Below are 22,098 nucleotides of genomic sequence, written 5' to 3' on the forward strand. Positions count from 1 at the left end.
TAGCGTTGTGAATCAAGTAAGATTCGTATTAAAAAAAAATCACTTGGAAATCTTGTTTCTGAAATAAGCTAATTTCGTTCTGTAAAATAGAGTTTAATTTTAAATCTGGGTAGTGTAGTCTGGGGAGGTAGGGAACCCCCCGATGCCATGAGCCTCCGCCATGCAGATACGAGCCTCTCAAGAACTTTAATTAAGATTAATGTTGTTTATCGATTGTCATGATTTGTAACTTATATTGACTCATGAAGTCGTTCACAATAATTTATGTTTTTCAATAAAACATTTTTACGCAGTAAGGAGGCTATTTGGAAATTCATTTCTGAATTGAACTTCTTTCAATTTTTTAGATTCAGATTATTTGTCAATGTAAAATTTTGATTATCTTAAACTAAAAAAATTCATGAAAGGTATAAAATAAAGATTATAAAATATCAAATAAAATTACTTTCAGAATTTTTTCTCTAAATGATTTCCTTTTTGCTTAAAAAATGTTTAAAGTTTTATAAACCACTTTACAAGTCATAATTAGTCACTATTTATAATAATTGTTGAACACTTCTGATCTTTGATAAACTTTTTATGCAACTATTTCGAAAAAAAAACAAAAATTCTTTATACTACATGTAAAACCCGAGAGTTTTAAGAAACCCATTCTGTACAGCGGAGTCTTGTTTACAGCAGTGGAGGCTCGTTTACTGTTTAGAGGAGGCTCTTACTGCATGATGGAGGCTCGGTCTGCCTAGCAAATCTGGGAGGCTCGGTCTGCCTAGCAAATCTGGAAGGCTCGTGTCTGCATAGCAAAGGCTCATGGCGTCTGGGGGTTCCCTCCCGCGTTTTAGTAGACCTTCACCAAGAAACACTAAAATTATCGTCATTAAATGATTTTTGAACCAGGCACAAATGGTTTTTTTCCAAATAGATGTCAAAAATCGTAAAACAATTTTATATATTTTATATATAGGTAATTTTGTACGATGGGAATTTTAAACTGTTTCGCTGTGAAGCACAAACGTACAAATCTCTTTCTGACATTTTGAAATTGTATTTTCGATCAATTCTAAATCATTTTCCATTTCAATTTAAAGGAAATCATCCTGTCAGCATATTTGCAAGTTTTAAACATCAACATTTTTACAACTTGGTTTATAAATATCTTATTGCAAAAATTGTAAACAAAATGATAATACATATTGAGGACAAACCGGAGTGATTTTTAATCTTTGTGACAGAAACAATCTCAAAAACTGACGAGGGTCAACCCAGACCAAAATATATTTTAAATAAATGCTGAACTAATTCATCTACTTTTTTTACTCTACAGAGGTTTGGTCCATCACCATCTCCGAATTTTAAATTGTTTGGAAAAATAATCGAAAATAATGCATTGAACAGGTTAAAATATGCTACCTACTAAAAACGAAGATAATTAGAGAAAAATCTTTTAAAAGTTTTTTATGCTCTTAGTTTGAGTTCCGCTAGGGACATTTCCCAACCTAGGGGTAACACGAAAACAACCGTCTGAACAATGCATATGTTACCCATCTTTATGATGTTTCAAAATGATAATAAACTGTTCCTTTAAGAATAATGATATATCTGGTAGAAGGTATATACTGTACACTGAAAAGAACTTGAAGTAAATATTGCTGAATAAACTAGGACCGACGGAACATGAGAAATTGCCAAGACTGCGGACATTTTTTCTCCGGTTTAAATATTTATTAATTCATGTAAACTTGGTAGAAACTACACTACACTACACTACACTACACTACACTACACTACACTACACTACACTACACTACACTACACTACACTACACTACACTACACTAGACTACACTACACTACACTACACTACACTACACTACACTACACTACACTACACTACACTACACTACACTACACTACACTACACTACACTACTAAACTATACTATACTAACTATGAATTTTTTGGTTTTTTATTCCAATTGTGAATTACACATTTAAAGCATTATTATAATCACGGTCATTCTTTATTCTTTTTAATGCATTTCTTCTTTCCGGAGAGTTTTGCCATCAACCTGGAGAAGGTTTATGAGAAATAAACCTTGATAATTTCATCAATAAACCACTGTCTGCTGAACTGGAGGTGGTCTCCTTCTACAGCGAGAAAATGAAGACGACCTGACTCATCCAGAGCTCTGAGTCCGATCCTATCCTCCAGGTATATCGGAGACTCCTGAAGAGGGAGGATGACCTCCGCCTGCCCGGGCGCATAGAACTCAAAATGCTCTGACTCCTTTGGTTCAACCATTGTATCTTGGTAGTGCATGATCATAACAAAGTTCTCCAGTTTAGCGAGATTCTCGGCGTAGGTTGCATTCTTCTCAGGTTTCTCATTATTTATCTCTGCAATGAACCTACTCTTCTCAACGTAGGTATCAAAGTGTAGAGGATCATGCCAGTACTGTGCTTGAACCAGAATACTTTGAACCAGGTCAGTGTAAACTCCGTAGTTGAGAAGATCCCGGACAATATCACAGAAGAATACAAGTTCTCCAGGACAGTTTGGGAACCCGAATACGCCTTGATGCTGAGATCCAACCGTCACTAGGTTCTTCATCGGCGGGTTAGGACATCTCTGCGCAATTGCGCGTAAGAATTGTCCTCCCTGAGAAAACCCAAGTGCATTGTATCCGTCCTGTAACTCAGGATCCATAGCTATCATTTCACAAGCCATATCTATCTGTTTGTTTGTATCCTTGAAGAATCCGTTCTCCATGTCCGCGATAATATTGTTCCCGATCATTATACTGTGAACATATACTCCAGCCAGTTCTGTCTCTATCATTTCCTAAACAAAATATTTATTAAATTAAAATATTTAATTTCAAATTTCAGTAATTTTTATAGTCATACATATAGAAAATTGGTTGAGAATTAATATTTAACGTTTTTTGTCACCAAACCACAAGAACTAAACCAGCGTTACTAGGCCTTAGCACTTGGTTAGATCATGCAAACTGATATTGGCACTTGGTTAGATCATGCAAACTGATATTGGCACTTGGTTAGATCATGCAAACTGATATTAGCACTTGGTTAGATCATGCAAACTGATATTGGCACTTGGTTAGATCATGCAAACTGATATTGGCACTTGGTTAGATCATACAAACTGATATTGGCACTTGGTTAGATCATGTGCAAACTGATATTGGCGCTTGGTTAGATCATGCAAACTGATATTGGCACTTGGTTAGATCATGTGCAAACTGATATTGGCACTTGGTTAGATCATGCAAACTGATATCTGTCTGTATAAAATGCCTTATTTTTCACATTAGCTTTATGTCAGATAAATAGAAGGTAGTTAAAGTAGTAATAATTTAAATTTTAAAAATAAAGATATGTATTGATTTGTATATAAATGGTAGAACTCAGAGTAGTGGGGAATTGAAAAAAAAATTCTTGAAAAAATGTTGATAAAAAAGTTTCAACAAGTCGGTGGTAGTGAGGGTAGTTTGAAATAAAAAACAAATTCTTAAATAAATGTTGATATATAGATTTTAAAAAGTCGAAGGTAGTGAGGGTAGTGGGGAAGTGAAAAAAAATTCTTGAATAAATTTTTTTAAAAAGGTTTCAACAAGTCGGTGGTAGTGAGGGTAGTTTTAAATAAAAAACAAATTCTTGAATGAATGTTGATTTAAAGATTTTAAAAAGTCGGAGGTAGTGAGGGTAGTGGGGAATTGAAAAAAAACTGCTTGAATAAATTTTGATAAAAAAGTTTCAACAAGGCGAAGGTAGTGAGGGTAGTTTGAAAAAAAAAAAAAAAAATCTTGAATAAATGTTGATGTATAGACTTTAAAAAGTCGGAGGTAGTGAGGGTAGTTTGAAAAAAAAAATCTTAATTTCAACATTTATCATTTTTTGTCAATTTCCAACTACCGCCACTTCCTAGACAAAAAGCTTAACCAAGTCTTAAAGAAAAAAAGAGGCAATTTAAAGAATTTTAAAGTTGAATTTCTTGCTAATATTTTATTTTTTTAAAAAGATTTTCCAAAAAATTCTTATACTTTTATAAGAAAAATATCTGCTAACTACCATACATACCTATGTTTATTAAAAAAAAATCACCTATTTTTCAGCAAAAAAGGCATTTTATACGTTCTCAACTGGTATTGGCCTGAGACTAAAAATTTTGGTTTGGATAACGCTTAGACATTTTAACTAAACTTGATATCCGCATAGTCAATTAAACAATATAAAAATATTGTCTAAACTTTGTAGTCTGCAAAGCTAGAATATATCTACTCGATATAAAATCTAGGACTGTATACTAGCTGTACAAGCTATCAAATCCGAATTAAACATAATCAAAATATTGTCTAATGTTGTGGTCTAGACAAGCTAGTATAGATCTACTCGATATACAGTCTAGTAGTACACTGTATAGATGAGAATACAAAGTAGAAAACTTTCTTCAAACTAAACTAAATCTTTTCAACCTAGGGCTCATAGGATTGCGACAAAACCATGAGGGCAGGGGAGATTGGAGGGATAGAAGTGGATCAAAGAGGGTATTGGGGTATATTGGAACGATTAGGGATAGTAATTGTAATAACAAGGGTGTGTTTTGGAATAAAGAGAAAAAGAGTGTAAATTAGAACGAAAAGGGTGCAAAGGAGAGACTAGTGTCGAATAGAGTCTAATGGATGAACAAGTGCTATATTAAAACAAAAAGGGGAAGTGGATGTATTGGAATGAAGAAGGAAAGGGGATGTATTGGAATGAAGAGGAGAAGTGGATGTATTGGAATGAAGAGGGGAAGGGGGTGTATTGGAATGAAGAGGGGAAGGGGATGTATTGGAATGAAGAGGGGAAGGGGGTGTATTGGAATGAAGAGGGGAAGGGGATGTATTGGAATGAAGAGGGGAAGGGGATGTATTGGAATGAAGAGGGGAAGGGGGTGTATTGGAATGAAAACGGAAGGAGGTATATTGGAATGAAGAGAGAAAGGGGATGTATTGGAATGAAAAGGGAAGGGGGTATATTGGAATGAAGAGGGGAAGGGGGTGTATTGGAATGAAGAGGGGAAGGGGATGTATTGGAATGAGAAGGGAAGGGGGTGTATTGAAGTAAGTATTGAAGTAATAGCATGGGAGTAATATATCCCAATAGAAAATGAAAAACTTGACAATGGAATGTATTTAAAACAATTCTTCAGAAAGACTTTCCTTTGCAGAGATTTCGTTGGGTTGTTGTTGTTGACTTGTTGAAAACTAAAGTTTTGCTTTTCACTTGAAAGCAATAGACAATGTTATTCGTCTTTATCTCTATTTTGTCTTTTTTTTTAATAGTTCAAGATATTCATTTTGATTTAAGATTGCTTGCTTAAAATTATAAAATTTGAAAAACAAATTTTCAATGCTGAGAATTTTTTGGGTTTAAACATTTTTGTTTCTAAAACTCAGGTTTAAAACTTTTATAGATAACAAGAGAACAAGACAACTTTGCTCAGAGAATGGGATATAACAGACATAGATGTGTTTCGAGTGCATTATATTAAAGCTATTTCTAATATAGTTAACCCTAACTCTAATAATTACCTCTAAATGTTTTTGAAAAATTTTGAAATGCAAATAATTTTCTTCCTTTTTCAAATTTGGGAACAAATATGGAAACTATTTCTCTCACTTCGAAATATATTTTTAAATCCTGGGACATATTATTTCCAACTGTTTCCTTTAATAATTAGTTAAAACTTTATCTGAATGAACAGAGTTTTCTCATAAAAGAATCTCAATAAAGAAACTGATTAACTGTTTTGAAATCTAATTTTCCAATCCTTATATCTTTGCAACCTGGAGTCGTAACATGAAAACTATGAATTCTGCTAGGTCTAATAATCAAAATTTCAAAAAGTTAAAGGTTCAAATAAACTAAGATTAAGAGATTAGAGTTTGGTGCGAGTATTATTTTTTTTTTAACTTTTAGAATAAATTGTTATTTTGACCTTGATGGATCCCATACTGGCGGGATTACAGCAGGAGTCTCCCATCCCGTGCCAGATAACTACAGGAGTAGGTTGGGACACAACCAGCTCCAGGGTTGAACCGACCAGGAGGAGGCCTAATACAATCATCATGTTCTCTCAACTAAACCTATATTCTAACTACTAGCCTAGATCAGGTTTTATCTCTAAATGATAAAGATTGAACTTAGAACAACATGAAATTATTTCTTTGCGCAAATACAAAACAATCGTCATAGGGAGTAGAAAATAGGGGTTTTTAGATAAAGTATAAATATCAGCCTAACCCCCCCCCCCCTCCCCACTAGAAGCTTCAATTTGATGCAAATTTGCCATCACCAGTACAACGTAAACGCATCGACGTTATTTATAAATTTTATTTATTTTTATCCAAACAGGAGCAGGTATAAGGTTATAAAGTAGTATCAGTAAGCCTATAAATAAACTTCTTTATTATTTTGAGCTTGCAGTAAGGAGATTGTGCAAATCTGCCTGTACACTGTACAGTGTAGCAGGATATATTAATCTTCTGCATGTACACTGTACAGTGTACCAGGATATATTAATCTTCTACCTGTACACTGTACAGTGCACCTGGATATATTAATCTTCTACCTATACACAGTACAGTGAATCAATATATATTTATCTTCTGCCTGTACACTGTACAGTGTATCAGGATATATTAAGCTTCTGCCTGTACACTGTACATTGTACCAGGATATATTAATCTTCTGCCTGTACACTGTAAAGTGCACCAGGATATATTAATCTTCTGCCTGTAAACTGTACAGTGTACAGTGTAGAGTGTACCAGGATATATTAATCTTCTGCCTGTAAACTGTACAGTGTACCAGGATATATTAATCTTCTGCCTGTACACTGTACAGTGTACCAGGATATATTAATCTTCTGCCTGTACACTGTACAGTGCACCAGGATATATTAATCTTCTGCCTGTAAACTGTACAGTGTACAGTGTATCAGGATATATTAATCTTCTGCCTGTACACTGTACAGTGTACGAGGATATATTAATCATCTGCCTGTACACTGTACAGTGTACCAGGATATATTAATCTTCTACCTGTACACTGTACAGTGCACCAGGATATATTAATCTTCTGCCTGTACACTGTACAGTGTACCAGGATATATTAATCTTAAGTTTGAAACTTAAACCATATATATTCATGACGGGTTGGACTCAGACAGAAAACATAAAAAGTTCATAACTTGTACTTACATGTTTTTTAATATTCCTATGCTAAAAACGGGGGAATCGGGGGTAAGGAGTTTTTAACAACTAGAGGCATAAGGGCTTAGTTCTTACTACAAACTAATATTTTCTAATCCATATATATGCGCATGCGGATGATATAAATCTTTTATATTCCAAGCTTTGACTATTTGATCTAATAGAATTCATGGTTTTAAATATCAAAGATATAGGGATGGATTAGAAAATAAGAGTTTGTTGCATGAACTCAGGTTTCCCAAACGCAGCAATCAACATAAATCTGGCCGACTTTGACGTGCCGCTAGGCCTTTGACCTGGTCAACCCTGGCCTGATATGCTTTTTTTGGTAGCCATGGATATAAAGATTCTATAAAGTTTGTTTTTAGATTCAGTTTATCTCAAGTATATCTCAAGGCTCCTTTAATCAATCAGGAGTAAATATCTCGCAGTTTCTTTAATCTATCATAAGTTTAAATCTCTAGGTTCCTTTAATCTATCATGAGTTTAAATCTCTAGGTTCCTTTAATCTATCATGACTCACGAGTATATATCTTCAGGTTTCATTAATCTTTCATGAGTACATATCTCCAGGTTCTTTAAGCCTATCATGAGAATATATCTCTCTCTAGGTTCTTGTAATGAGTATATATCTTCAGGTTCCTTAAATATATTAGATTTATATATCTCTAGGTTCCGTTAATCTATCAAGAGCATATATCTCCAGGTTCTTTTAGTCTATCATGAGAATATATCTCTAGGTTCCTGTAATCTATCATGAGTATATATTTCTAGGTTCCTTTAACCTCTCATAAGTATATGTCTCTAGGTTCCTTTAACCTCTCATGAGTATATGTCTCTAGGTTCCTTTTATCTGCCATGAGTACATATCTCTAGGATCCTTTAACCTTTCATGAGTATATGTCTCTAGGTTCCTTTAACCTCTCATGATTATATATCTCTAGGTTCCTTTAACCTCTCATGAGTATATGTCTCTAGGTTCCTTTAACCTCTCATGAGTATATGTCTCTAGGTTCCTTTAATCTAACATGAGTATATGTCTCTAGGTTCCTTTTATCTGTCATGAGTACATATCTCTAGGATCCTTTAACCTCTCATGAGTATATGTCTCTAGGTTCCTTTAACCTCTCATGATTATTTATCTCTAGGTTCCTTTAACCTCTCATGAGTATATGTCTCTAGGTTCCTTTAATCTATCACGAGAATGTATTCTAGGTTCCACAGGTTCTATTTCTAGGTTCCTTTAACCTCTCATGAGTATATGTCTCTAGGTTCCTTTAATCTATCATGAGTATATGTCTCTAGGTTCCTTTAATCTATCATGAGAATGTATTCTAGGTTCCACAGGTTCTATTTCCAGCTAGGTACTTCTGATCATAACAGGGGAAAAACTCCAGGTACCTCTAATCATAACAGGTAAAGAAGAATCTCCAGGTACCTCTGATCATTATAGGATGAAAAACTTTAGGTATCTCCGATCATAATAGGGTACCTATGACCTCTCAGGAGTACATATACCCTGCAGGTGGTTTAAATAGATGACCAAGGATCAAAAAACGTCTGGTTTATTTTATTCAAAACTCTATTGTTGAATTATACGGCGAATTTTAACCTCCAGTTAATATTCAGTTCTGTTTCTGGAGTAAAACATGAAGTTTAATACGGAGAGAGAAAAAAGAATGAGATAGTCAACTTTTATATTGATACTAGGCTTTTAGGGCGCTCCGCGCTCATCTTCTATTTCAATTGTGAACATTTTCTCTTTGTACAGATTGTAAAACAATAACAAAAAAAGTTCGCAGATTTTATAACAAAAGTTCTTAGTTTTTCAAAATTTCATGAACATAGAATTTTGATGGTTGCTAATTTTTTAGATTTTGATCATCCATAAACCTTCCCTTGGGTCTTGTGAGGTCCCACACAAAATTTGGGCCCGATCGGTTCATCCGTTTTGACGTTTATTAGATACACGTAAATAGACGGACAGACAGACAAGTAAAGTATGTATAGATAATTGACAATATTCAGTATAATAGAACCTAAATTTTAAATATTCCTAAACCAGGGAGTTACGGCTTTCTCTTCCTCTGTTTATTTATCCTTCTCCTAAACTGAAACCAAGGGAGAGCTGAGAGAAGAGGTTCAGAGTTTAATAAACAGTCTCTCTACTCATCCGTCTCAGACCTACAACCATCAAATATTACTTTAATTATTTTAATTGAATTTAAACTTTACAAGGCACGTTGAGTAAGACGGAGCAGACTAACATGAGACTAGATCAACCCACCAACAACTGCACTGTTGCGTTGTGCTTGACATGTGAGGATCTAGTTCGGTAAACTACGTTTATAATATTCACTTTTTCTTTAACTTTTATTCTTAGTTAGTTACAAATATGACTATGGCATAGGTACCACCTGACTTAAGAATTAATAAATGTATATTGTATGGATACAATCTGACTTAAGAATTAATAAATGTATATTGTATAGATACAACCTGACTTAAGAATTAATAAATGTATATTGTATAGATGCAACCTAACTTAAGGATTAGTATATGAATATTGTATAAATACAACCAGACTAAAGGATTGGTCTATGAATATTGGATATATAGAACCTGACTAAAGGATTAGTGTATGTATATTGGATATATAGAACCTGACTAAAGGATTGGTGAATGTATATTGGATAGGTATAACCTGACTAAAGGATTAGTGTATGTATATTGGATAGGTATAGAACCTGACTAAAGGATTGGTGTATGTATATTGGATATATAGAACCTGACTAAAGAATTGGTGTATGTATATTGGATATATAGAACCTGACTAAAGGATTGGTGTATGTATATTGGATAGGTATAACCTGACTAAAGGATTGGTGTATGTATATTAGATAGATATAACCTGACTAAAGGATTGGTGTATGTATATTGGATAGGTATAAACTGACTAAAGGATTGGTGTATGTATATTAGATAGATATAACCTGACTAAAGGATTGGTGTATGTATATTAGATAGGTATAACCTGACTAAAGGATTGGTGTATGTATATTGGATAGGTATAACCTGACCAAAGGATTGGTGTATGTATATTGGATTGATATAACCTGACCAAAGGATTGGTGTATGTATATTGGATAGATATAACCTGACTAAAGGATTGGTGTATATATATTGGATTTATAGAACCTGACTAAAGAATTGGTGTATGGATATATAGAACCTGACTAAAGAATTGGTGTATGTATATTGGATATATAGAACCTGACTAAAGGATTGGTGTATGTATATTGGATAGGTATAACCTGACTAAAGAATTGGTGTATGTATATTGTATAGGTATAACCTGACTAAAGAATTGGTGTATGTATATTGTATAGGTACAACCTGACTAAAGGATTAGTGTATGACAGGAGGGCTGTAGAAGGTGATCCCCTCATCTATATCCTAACCATGCTTCTCTTCTTCTCCGCTGGTATTGCCTCTCTAATGATTATCTACATGAAGAAGGTAAATAATAAACATAAACAAAGCATTGGCTCCCTCAGAGCGTAGATTTGTGAGATTACTTTCACTAATACAGCTTTTTGGTCGAAAAGATGGGTTTCGTCTTGAAACTGGTGGTAATGCTGATTTTAAAAAGTTGAATTAAAAGTGTTATGATAAATAATGGTTTCAAGGGGTTTAATGTCGTTTTAATTTCAAGTGAACCTCCATTTAAAAAAGGGGGCATGCATGATTTACAACGGTATCCTTGGAACCCATTTCTGTTCAATAATGTGGTAGATATTGTGGTTTTCTGTTCAATAATGTGGTAGATATTGTGGTTTTCTGTTCAATAATGTGGTAGATATTGTGGTTTTCTGTTCAATAATGTGGTAGACATTGTGGTTTTCTGTTCAATAATCTGGTAGATATTGTGGTTTTCTGTTCAATAATGTGGTAGATATTGTGATATTCTGTTCAATAATGTGGTAGATATTGTGGTTTTCTGTTCAATAATGTAGTAGATATTGTGGTTTTCTGTTCAATAATGTGGTAGATATTGTGTTTTTCTGTTCAAAAATGTGGTAGATATTGTGGTTTTCTAGCTTAAAAGTGTTTGAAATGCGAAATCACTTTAGTAGAGAAACCACATTTGAAAAGAATCATTTTAAAAATTATAAACATGGATATCTAATTTTTGCCTGATTAGACAAATATTTTAAATTTAAATGTTTTAAATTGCACGGTGCCATTTTTGCATGGAGGGTCAGTTCAAATTATTATTTTGATTATTGCATATTGCATCTTGTACTTAGCGACCCACTAAAGTTTAACTAATAAGGAAAGTTGTAAATTGGTCATAAATCCATATATTAAAACATTTTTTGGCTCGCTCAAAATGACCCTGTTTGATTATGTTTCTGGCGTGTTCTACTTCACACCTAGGATATTTTTGTGACATTTTTTCCTAGGATATTATATTCCAAGGACTTTTTTTCTAATTCTTCTTTTGATTTTTTTCCTGTGACTTTAATTCCGGAATCCGTAAAAAAGTCCTAGATTAAAAAAGAATGTGACTTTTTCTCAAAAGACTTTTACTGAATTAGAATTTTTTTCCAGTATTTTTTCTTAACTAACTTTTTTTTCAAATATACTTTCTTTCTTAATACTTTATTAAATGGAGTCCTGGAAAATGTAACAGTTACTGGATAAGAATAAGTATTTTATTGAAGTTTATTAAAGTCACCACTCATTCTAGCCGTTTTTCATCTTTCTTGCTAAATTAACGTTCTTAAAGCACTACTATCCGTTGTTATTTGTGTTTCTAAGATAGTTTTTATCTAAATTCCGACATTACAATAAAACTAGAAGTTCAAAGAAATATATTTCACGTTGAACGTTTCCTGCTTCCTATTTTATTTCTGTGGGTTCAAATAAAATAAGGATTTTGAATTGGTGTGAATTGAATTGTATAGAATTCGTTATAAAAGCAAAATATTTTGGTTAGAAGAACACATTCGTCTTCTGGAATAATACTTAGGGGAGTCCCAAAAAACATTTTTATGCATTTTTTAACTTGAATTTATTTACAAAACATTTATTAATTTTGACCCAAAAGATACAGAAAACAATTGAAAATAATATTTTTTTCCGGCTCATCTTAATATTTTCCAGCTGACAAGGTTTTCAATTATTCTGTTTTAGGTTTTATCCGTTTTTAAAATATTATATCACACCATCAATGATCGATTTATCAAATCTGTATTAGTAACGTAAATAGCATTTTTGGTATACGCTGCATGTATTATTTACATATATATTCAGAATGTAAATATGAAAAAGTGAGAACTGAAAATAGTTCTCTAAAAAAACCCAGTTTTCAGTTTAGTTCACATTTTTCCCACCTGATACCAATATTTTTCAGTTTAGTTCCCATTTTTCCCACCTGATACCAATATTTTTCAGTTTAGTTCCCATTTTTCCCACCTGATACCAATATTTTTCAGTTTAGTTCCCATTTTTCCCACCTGATACCAATATTTTTCAGTTTAGTTCCCATTTTTCCCACCTGATACCAATATTTTTCAGTTTAGTTCCCATTTTTCCCACCTGATACCAATATTTTTCAGTTTAGTTCCCATTTTTCCCACCTGATACCAATATTTTTCAGTTTAGTTCCCATTTTTCCCACCTGATACCAATATTTTTCAGTTTAGTTCCCATTTTTCCCACCTGATACCAATATTTTTCAGTTTAGTTCCCATTTTCCCACCTGATACCAATATTTTTCTCATCTGAGTGAGGCTGAATATTTCTCATCTAAGGAACCAAACTGAAGATTTTCCTAAAAATATTTAGAAAGAGAAAAGATAGTTTAAACTAATGTTAATCACAATTCTATAGGAGCAGAGAGATATTGAGGAAGCAAACTTCTACAAGTTCTACGTAGAGGCTGCTAGGTAATCATAGTTCTACATAGAAACTGTTAGGTAATCATAGTTCTACGTAGAAACTGCTAGGTAATTATAGTTCTACGTAGAAACTGCTAGGTAATCATAGTTCTACGTAGAAACTGCTAGGTAATTATAGTTCTACGTAGAAACTGCTAGGTAATCATAGTTCTACGTAGAAGATGCAAGGTAATCATTGTTCTATGTAGAAGATGCTAAGTAATTATAGTTCTACGTAGAAACTGCTAAGTAATCATTGTTCTACGTAGAGGCTGCTAGGTAATCATAGTTCTACGTAGAAGCTCCTAGGTAATCATAGTTCTACGTAGAAGCTGCTAGGTAATCGTAGTTCTACGTAGAAACTGCTAGGTAATCATTGTTCTACGTAAAAGCTGCTAGGTAATCTTAGTTCTACGTAGAGGCTGCTAGGAAATCATAGTTCTACGTAGAAGATTCTAGGTAATCATTGTTCTACGTAAAAGCTGCTAGGTAATCATTGTTCTACGTAGAAGCTGCAAGGTAATCATAGTTCTACGTAGAAGCTGCGAGGTAATCATAGTTCTACGTAGAGGCTGCTAGGTAATCATTGTTCTACGTAAAAGCTGCTAGTTAATCTTAGTTCTACGTAGAGGCTGCTAGGAAATCATAGTTCTACGTAGAAGCTTCTAGGTAATCATAGTTCTACGCAAAAGATGCTAGGTAATTATAGTTAAACCTATAAGATGCTAGGTAATAATAGTTCTGCATATAAGTTAATAAGTAATTTTAGTTTTATTAAAGAAGCATTCTGGGTAAGGGTTTGACGATGTAAAAATTTTTCTACGTAAAAGTTACACAAGTAAAGCTAATTTTAAATTTCACTTATTCATGCATGTTATATATTCCTTAGACATAGCTCATAACCATTCCTGGACATGATTTAGATTAGCATACGTTCAGACGTAAATGACCAGTAGAATAGAGGATTAAAAGAATAAAAGTTAATGAAGCTGTCTGCCAAGTAAAGGACCCGGAGTAGAATAAAAATGTCGTAAATCTATTTGGTCCGCTAGTTCCGTATTGTTTAACCAAGTCAAACCTTTCTTCAGAATATTTAATCTATAATCCCTCCAGTGTAAGGTTAGGAGGAGTGCGGGGGGACGCACCACACTCTCTGGTTTTCATATTTACAATCTGAAAAAGCTCTTTGATCTCATAAAACTTTATATTTTCAAACTTTGCAATAAATAAGGCCAGAGTGCTTCCCTGGGGGTGGGGGAGAGAGGGTGGATTAAAATATTATTTTTAAACTTCTTAAACATTTCCTAGTTGAAAATAGAAAATAATCATTTGAAACTCGAGATTCTATAGCTCTTGGTATGGCATTCAGTAATGCAGAAAATAGTCCCATAATTTACTTCCCCGAGACAACAGCAATTGTAACAAAAGGAAATGTTTATTTACTTTCTTTTAAGAAATAAACATTACATTACATAGAAATATAAATTGAAATGGAACAGGAGAATTAGTAAACTTAATCAGGGATATGTATATAAGTACATGAATAAGTTAGGTAGTACTTTACAATAATAATTTAGAGACCAGAGTGTACAGTACATGAGTGTGTATGAATGATTTAGGAACATGTGTGTACAGCATAATAATGAGAATGAACTGAATGTTATAGTACATGAAAAATTATGGACCGGAATGTCCGGTACATCAATGATTTAGGCACCAATATGTACATTGTACAGTACATAACTAATTTAGGCACCGGTATGTAAATTGTACAGTAGATAAATAACTTAGGAACCGGTATGTACATTGTACAGTACAAGAATAATTTAGAGACCGGTGTGCACAGCACAATCCTATAATTTAGTATTGTACAGTATATACATGATTTAGAGACCGATATGTAAATTGTACAGTAGATAGATAATTTAGGAACCGGTATGTACATTGTACAGAACATAAAAAATTCAGGGACCGGTATGCACAGTACATGAACAGGGGAAGATCTCTGAACAAGCTGGCCCTGCAGGCACTCAATGCTGTTAACCTAATCTCACAATACCAGGCATATTCTACCAGGATTCGAAATTTAAATTTAAACATTTTTTTCTTTTAATGATTATTTTGATTATCTTAGCACTTTTTATTTATTTTATTTGCATTGAAGGCTGGCAGACGGTGGAGAATATGTTTGTGGTGTGAAAAATTCTAAATTCTCCGTTTTGAATTCTGGGGGGGGGGGGGGGCAAACCCTCCAAACCCAAGTCTCGTCCTTATTTATGTATTGCATAATTTATATCCTCTGGGTGGAGGGGATCAATCCGAGCCACAACAATCCTGTATTTATTTTAATTGATTTTGAAGTTCTCTCCTCTCACCTCTCCGTGCTGTAGACTATCTGATTCTAGACCTTAACCTCCATCCCTTTCAAATTCAATTTAAATCTAAATATTTACTTTCTATTATATGACCATTGACCAACCAAAGCTGCATTGTAAATTGTGATTTTTCTTTCGTATTTGAATACAAATATGAAATATGAATCTTATGGGTCCTCTTTTTTGTTTGTTTGCAACTAAGTCTCAAAAATCAGTTTCTTTATATATAAAAAGAAAGAATACGGAAATTTTTAAATCAAAATAAATTTTTGTTAAATAAAACTAAACCCCGACGTTTTTGAAGTAAAACTTTACAACTTTTTTGTTTATTGAACTGGAAACCATAGAAAATTCCGTGTGAAGTTTTTTGGACACAAACAAACAGACTTATAGGCAGTCAGACAAGCAAAGTGTTTATAGATGCTAAAAATAATCCGCCCCTTAAAGTCTGCAACACCTCAAAAGTGTAATACCGAAAAACCTTTTAACGAGTGCTGTGATTGGTTGGTTTCAAGCGAACGAAACGTTTCGCGAAAAAATGCGAAAATTTTTGGTCGCATTTCGCTAACTTTTTCGCGAAAATATATTAAGCGAAAAAAAATTTTCGCGAACATTTTGTGAAAACCATTAGTTTTTTTAGCTGCAACAATTAATTGGTCACAAGAACTTGTGGAATTTTCTGCTCTAATAGCTCAATATTTAAAGTTTTATTACGTCTTATAAGTATGACTTTACTTCAATAAATGTTTGATGAAGAGAATTTGATTTCACTAGCTATCTTTTTAAGCTTCTGTCTATCCGTCCACAATACATACGTTCAACTGTGATTTTTCGTGAGCGAACGAAATCTGAATTGCAGCGAAATGGTCACGAAAAAAATATTTTCGCGAAAAATGCGAAATTTTCGCTGGAAACCCTAGTTGGGAATCAAGGTTTAATACTCTAGATGTTCCCCAAAGTACTAGAAATGTCGTCTTCATAGCAATGGACACTAAAAATCTTCATATGACGTATAATTGATTATTGACGGAGGATGAAGTGACAACGCATTCAGAGTAGCTAACCTCACTCTTCGCTAAAACCTACTATTTCTTTAGACAGAGTGCTGCAGATCACTGCAGTACGCACTGGATCCTACTATTACAATGCAAAAAACTAGTTTATTATTTCTAACCCTGGTATAAATATGATTGAATTAGGATGATACTGGAAGTAAGGTTACTTTTGTATAAACTCTCTTTAAAGAATAAATGTTTCAATTTTTGAAGTTTTTTTTCCAAGATTTGTTTGTAAACTTGTAATGTATTTATTTGCTCAGCTTTAAAAAAGATAGTCATTGAAAGGATCCATGCGATAACCTTCAAAACTATGGCTGATCAAGGATACAGCGATATCCTTCAAAACTATGACTGATCAAGGAAATCCTTCAAAACTATGACTGATCAAGGATATCCTTCAAAACTATGACTGATCAAGGAAATCCTTCAAAACTATGACTGATCAAGGATATCCTTCAAAACTATGACTGATCAAGGATACCCTTCAAAACTATGACTGATCAAGGATATCCTTCAAAACTATGACTGATCAAGGATACCCTTCAAAACTATGACTGATCAAGGATACCCTTCAAAACTATGACTGATCAAGGATATCCTTTAAAACTATGACTGATCAAGGATATTATTCAAAACTATGGCTGATCAAGGATATCCTTCAAAACTATGACTGATCAAGAATATCCTTTAAAACTATGACTGATCAAGGATATCCTTCAAAACTATGGCTGATCAAGGATAACGAACTTATTATCTAAGAAACACTTGTAGTTGTTAAACACTTTGTTTACAAGCTTTTTTATTCTAACCAATATTAATATTTATACTTTCTATAAATCGTTAGATATAAATATTAACATTCAAAATTCTTAAAACCTTGTTGACGTAGAATATTCTTGATTTTTAAGGAATACGTCAGCCCTGTTGAGTNATTAAACCCACTGTACTCTATGATACCAACTCAGTTATAAGGAAACATTTTTCGACAAATTTCACTGTACAGCATAAACCTAGCCAGGCAAAATTAGGAGAGTTATGCCCGCCCCCTGATTATAGCCTAGCCAGCTCTGTTGAGTTGAATAGTATTATAGCCTAGTCAGCCCTGTTGAGTTCAATAGTATTCTAGCCTACATTGTTCACACCTGTTGAGATCTCTGTCCTCGATGATCAGGCAAAGGTTTAAATAGTACAGTTGTTAATTGAGGATGCCCACGGCTGAATTTTGATGAATATTATAAACAAGAAATATATAGACCTGGAACCGCTATATCTCCTGCGTCAAATCCGTGTACTGCAGTGGGAGGAGATCAAAACAAAGAATTCAGGGGCAACTCATCATTTTTGAGGGAACAAGGCCCACGGGGTGGAATATATTGCTATTGCATTTTCCATATTGACCAGAAAGCCAAAAATCATATGTATTCTCGACTCTCTAACTTGATATATTAATTTGTTTGTTGTTGGACTTTAATATCACATCAGAGCTTTAGTCCTTTCCCTTCTACTTCTGTGGGGGCACTGGGTTTGTTTACATTCCTCCCACAGAGAACAGTACACAATTAGCATATATCTGAGTTGGGCGTTCCTGTATGTAGTTGATTATTATTATTGTTACGCGAGCCATGCTGCGTGTAGAAAGTCTGCTTGTCACCCCTGGGTATTTCTGAGTTCTCCCTGAAGATCTGTACGGAATGTATTGTGAAAGAACTAGTTTAGGAACTGTTTACAGTCCGACTGCGCAGACGCAAGATTTCTCGCGGAGTAGTAGTTAAAATTATATCAGTATATGTTTATTCGTTTTGCAAGTATTAGCCGTGTTCAGAATTCTGGGATCACTGTGGTAACTATTTATATATATTTATGCTTATCGATTTGATTATAGTATGATTGATATTTGTATATGTGTTTATTGGTTCCTAGCCACAGTTTTTTAATGCCTGAGTGAGTTATTTGTTGTAGTTGTATGATTATCACTCAAAGCTTTTTCTGTGGGTTTATTAAACTTGTTTAGATTGAAGGCTCAGAGAAATAAACGTTCGGAACCTTACTATCATCCTTTTTATTATGAAGAGCGTTGAGAGAAGGGAGTCTTACGATCCGGTCCTGAGAAATACCACACGGTATATATATTAGGTCTTTAGGGAAATCGCTAAGTAGCGAAACAATTATTATGTTCTAGAAGGATTCACCAGAGATATAATACAGATTAACGATCAAATTATATATCTCTGAGTAGTCCTCAGCACAGAGGATTGTGGAACAAGAAGTACAAGGATGATAATCGATAAATACTTTAATTTTAATTTTACTAAGGATTCCAAAGACCAATATAACCGTAGAACATCCATGCAGAGCTGAACACTTTAGAATTGTGGATATGGAGATCAATGCTTGATCTACTCTTTTTCTTAATCTCAAGATTAAATAATGCTTGTTATCCTCTTGTTCTTTTTCTCCAGATTAATTAACCGATCGGGATTAAGGATATCCCATTTAAAAGTTCCTAGCTCTGTGCGTATTAGAACATTTATCAGCTCTTTATAAAACTTTATGAAACGATTGTGCACTTTATCATTCATGCTCAGGTTATGCTTAATTTCAGTAAAGCAGTGATAAATAATAATCATGCTATGTTAGATTTTATGGAAAAGAAAATTTCGCAAATCGGGATGTTAACCTACTTTACTTTTCCATGGGACACATGTGTTACTTGACTTGGCGTCTCGCGATGTAAGTTTATTGGGTGTATCATGGGTCGTTAATGTTTGCATACCAAACGGTCTTTCTACATGCAGTGATCTCTAGTCTCTCAAGGATTTGTCGAAACTATTTTCTTTTATTTTAAGTTTCTAATTTATAAATGTTGCAGTTTCATTCTTGAAAAGTATTGTGCTGTGTAAAACCAGACAATTATAAAAATGTTTATTTGAGTCTTATATTGTGGGTTAAAAGAAGATATTCATGAAAGTTTATTGCCGCATTGTTAAACATTTATTTAAAGACAATGTTCTGCATAAAACAAAACTGAAGTAAGACCTTTACAAGGATATTTATATTCAACTTTTACAGAAATTTTTAAACTTTATGTGGAACTCTCTTCACTTGAGTCTAACTTGTTTTTTTTTCAAATTTTACACAAAGTCGAAAATATTAAACTTCTTTTAATTTTTTCAAATTTCTCATCTCCTTAATTTCTTATCTTCTTAATTTCTCATCTCTTTAATTTCTTATATCTTCTTAATTTTTCATCTTCTTAATTTCTCATTTTTATAATTTCTAATCTCCTTAATTTCTCATCTTTATAATTTCTCATCTCCTTAATTTCTCATCTTTATCATTTCTCATCTCCTTAATTTCTCATCTTCTTAATTTCTCATCTCCTTAACTTCTCATCTTTATAATTTCTCATCTCCTTAATTTCTTTTTTAAAATCTAGATATTTATTTACGTATCATGGTTATTATGGTTTACAAGATTAATTGTACAAAAATACCAACATGTATTAAACAATTGTAATACGATAATAATGTGTACATATATTTAAATTAGATAAATTATACTGATACATTTTATCATTTTCATTTTTTCCATTAAATTGGAATTTCAGATTTGTCCTGCAAGACACACAAAATGAGGAATGTAGAGAATAAATTGCTTGTATTTAGTCTTTGACTAGGATTTATTTTTTTAAAAATTCATCTGCATAATATTGGAGCATTTAATGAGAAAAATCTGATGGGCATGCATTAAAAAGTTTTTATGTAACAATGTAATGGAAATGTAACAAAGTGATATGGGAAACAGACTACGATTGTACTGACGGTGAACATTGAAAGTTTGTCGCCAGTCTTACACTAGTTGAACTATTTCGTCTTGATGCTAAATAGCAGACGTAATTATGTAAAACAATATATTTGGAATACATACAGGCGAGGAACATTGATGGTTCCTTCCTGCATGTTCTTTTCTTTATGTAGTTAATAATCTACACGGCCTACGTGGCTATAGCAGGCACCAAAATTTGGAAGTGTTAAATTTGAAAAAGCTTGTTGTAGAAACGTTTAATTTCAAATTAAAATCATGTAGAACATTGGTTCTACGTTACTGACTAAAACATTGGAAAGAGATTAATTTCCCTTAATTTCTCATCTATATAATTTCTTATCTCCTTAATTTCTCATCTTCTTAATTTCTCATCTTCTTAATTTCTCATCTCCTTAATTTCTCATCTTCTTAATTTCTCAACTTCTTAATTTCTCATCTCATAATCAATTTCTCATCTTCTTTGCTTCTTATCTTTTTTTATTTCTCATCTTCTTAATTCTTTTTTATATTTAAATCTGAACTTCTGCAGTCCTTAACTTTTCTGATTTTTACTTCATTCATTTCTCAGCATATTAATTTCTCATTCTGCACCCCTTAGCTCTTTCTATCTTTTCTTTTTATAAAACTTTATAATGGTTGGAATTTAGAAACTGACAAACCAGATACTTTTATGAGGTTGTTTCTTCTTGATTAAATATATAATTATATAATTATAGTTTATGAGCGTGTAATTACCTAAATTTACATATTAATACATTCATTTAACTTTGTATTTATCTTCAAAAAAACTAAGTTTTCTTTGCCTCAAATCTATACTTTGCATTGTATATATTTAGAAAATTTTAGTTTATTGGCGTGATGTGCTACTCTCTTCGATTTCGAGTTTTCTAATCCTTTTATCTTCGCAACGTTATGTCTTATATCTTTGACATTTTAACCTATTAATTCCGCTGGAGCAAATAATCCAAATTTTGAAATTTCAAAGGTTTATCTCATCAGGTTGCAAAGAGATTGGAAGTGAGTGCAAATAGAGGTAGTAAAGGTGGCAAGCTTTACAATTTTTGAAGATTTTTAAAATTGTTTAGGTCATTTATAATTTGCAAAATTTTTTAGGGACTGACTCTGTGTATCCCAGGGAGACATGGCAACATTTTTTGAACTTTTTGATATTCCATGGGAAGCACTTCAGCTAAAATCATAATTTAAAACCATTCGCGGGTAAACGGCGGAGTAACTATGAGTAACCTGGGAGTGGGCAACGCCATGGAACTGAAGCAATAGTATTTATTTTAGTTTTTAACAACAAAAATGATTAATTTCATATTAAGATTCCATATCAAAAACTTGTATTAAATCATTTGTAACAGCAGCATATAGTAAAAATTAAACGGAAAATTTTTTAAAATTCTTTATTGAAATAAATTCTGATTGTTTCTAAAAGAAATTGTAATCTCTATCTAAACCGAGTTTTTCTATTTAGGATTACTTCATTTTATTCTTTATTGTCCTCGTACGGTAAACTAGATGTCTTGGTTATGATATCAGTAAATCTACGGTAAACTAGATGTCCTGGTTATAATATCAGTACGGTAAACTAGATTTCCTGGTTATAATATCAGT

General features: G+C 33.0%; 2 protein-coding genes across 2 annotated transcripts; one reads left to right on the forward strand and one right to left on the reverse strand.

Annotated features, from left to right (window-relative positions):
- Positions 1-1,946: 1,946 nt before the first annotated feature.
- Positions 1,947-6,173, reverse strand: LOC111695003 (palmitoyl-protein thioesterase 1). The gene is made up of 2 exons (XM_023464132.1): positions 6,000-6,173; positions 1,947-2,837 (listed from the first exon to the last, which is right to left on the reverse strand). Exons 1-2 carry the CDS (start codon positions 6,129-6,131, stop codon positions 2,076-2,078), a joined length of 894 nt encoding a protein of 297 aa, XP_023319900.1. The 5' UTR covers positions 6,132-6,173; the 3' UTR covers positions 1,947-2,075.
- A 3,121-nt stretch (positions 6,174-9,294) lies between these two features.
- LOC111694990 (uncharacterized) lies at positions 9,295-16,827 on the forward strand. The gene is made up of 5 exons (XM_023464103.1): positions 9,295-9,610; positions 10,665-10,794; positions 13,174-13,229; positions 15,189-15,282; positions 16,795-16,827. The coding sequence occupies exons 1-5, from the start codon at positions 9,543-9,545 to the stop codon at positions 16,825-16,827; spliced, it is 381 nt and encodes a 126-aa protein (XP_023319871.1). The 5' UTR covers positions 9,295-9,542.
- Positions 16,828-22,098: the final 5,271 nt, after the last annotated feature.

The sequence above is a fragment of the Eurytemora carolleeae genome, unplaced genomic scaffold (genome assembly GCF_000591075.1).
Source record: "Eurytemora carolleeae unplaced genomic scaffold, Eaff_2.0 scaffold210, whole genome shotgun sequence".
Classification (NCBI taxonomy): domain Eukaryota; kingdom Metazoa; phylum Arthropoda; class Copepoda; order Calanoida; family Temoridae; genus Eurytemora; species Eurytemora carolleeae.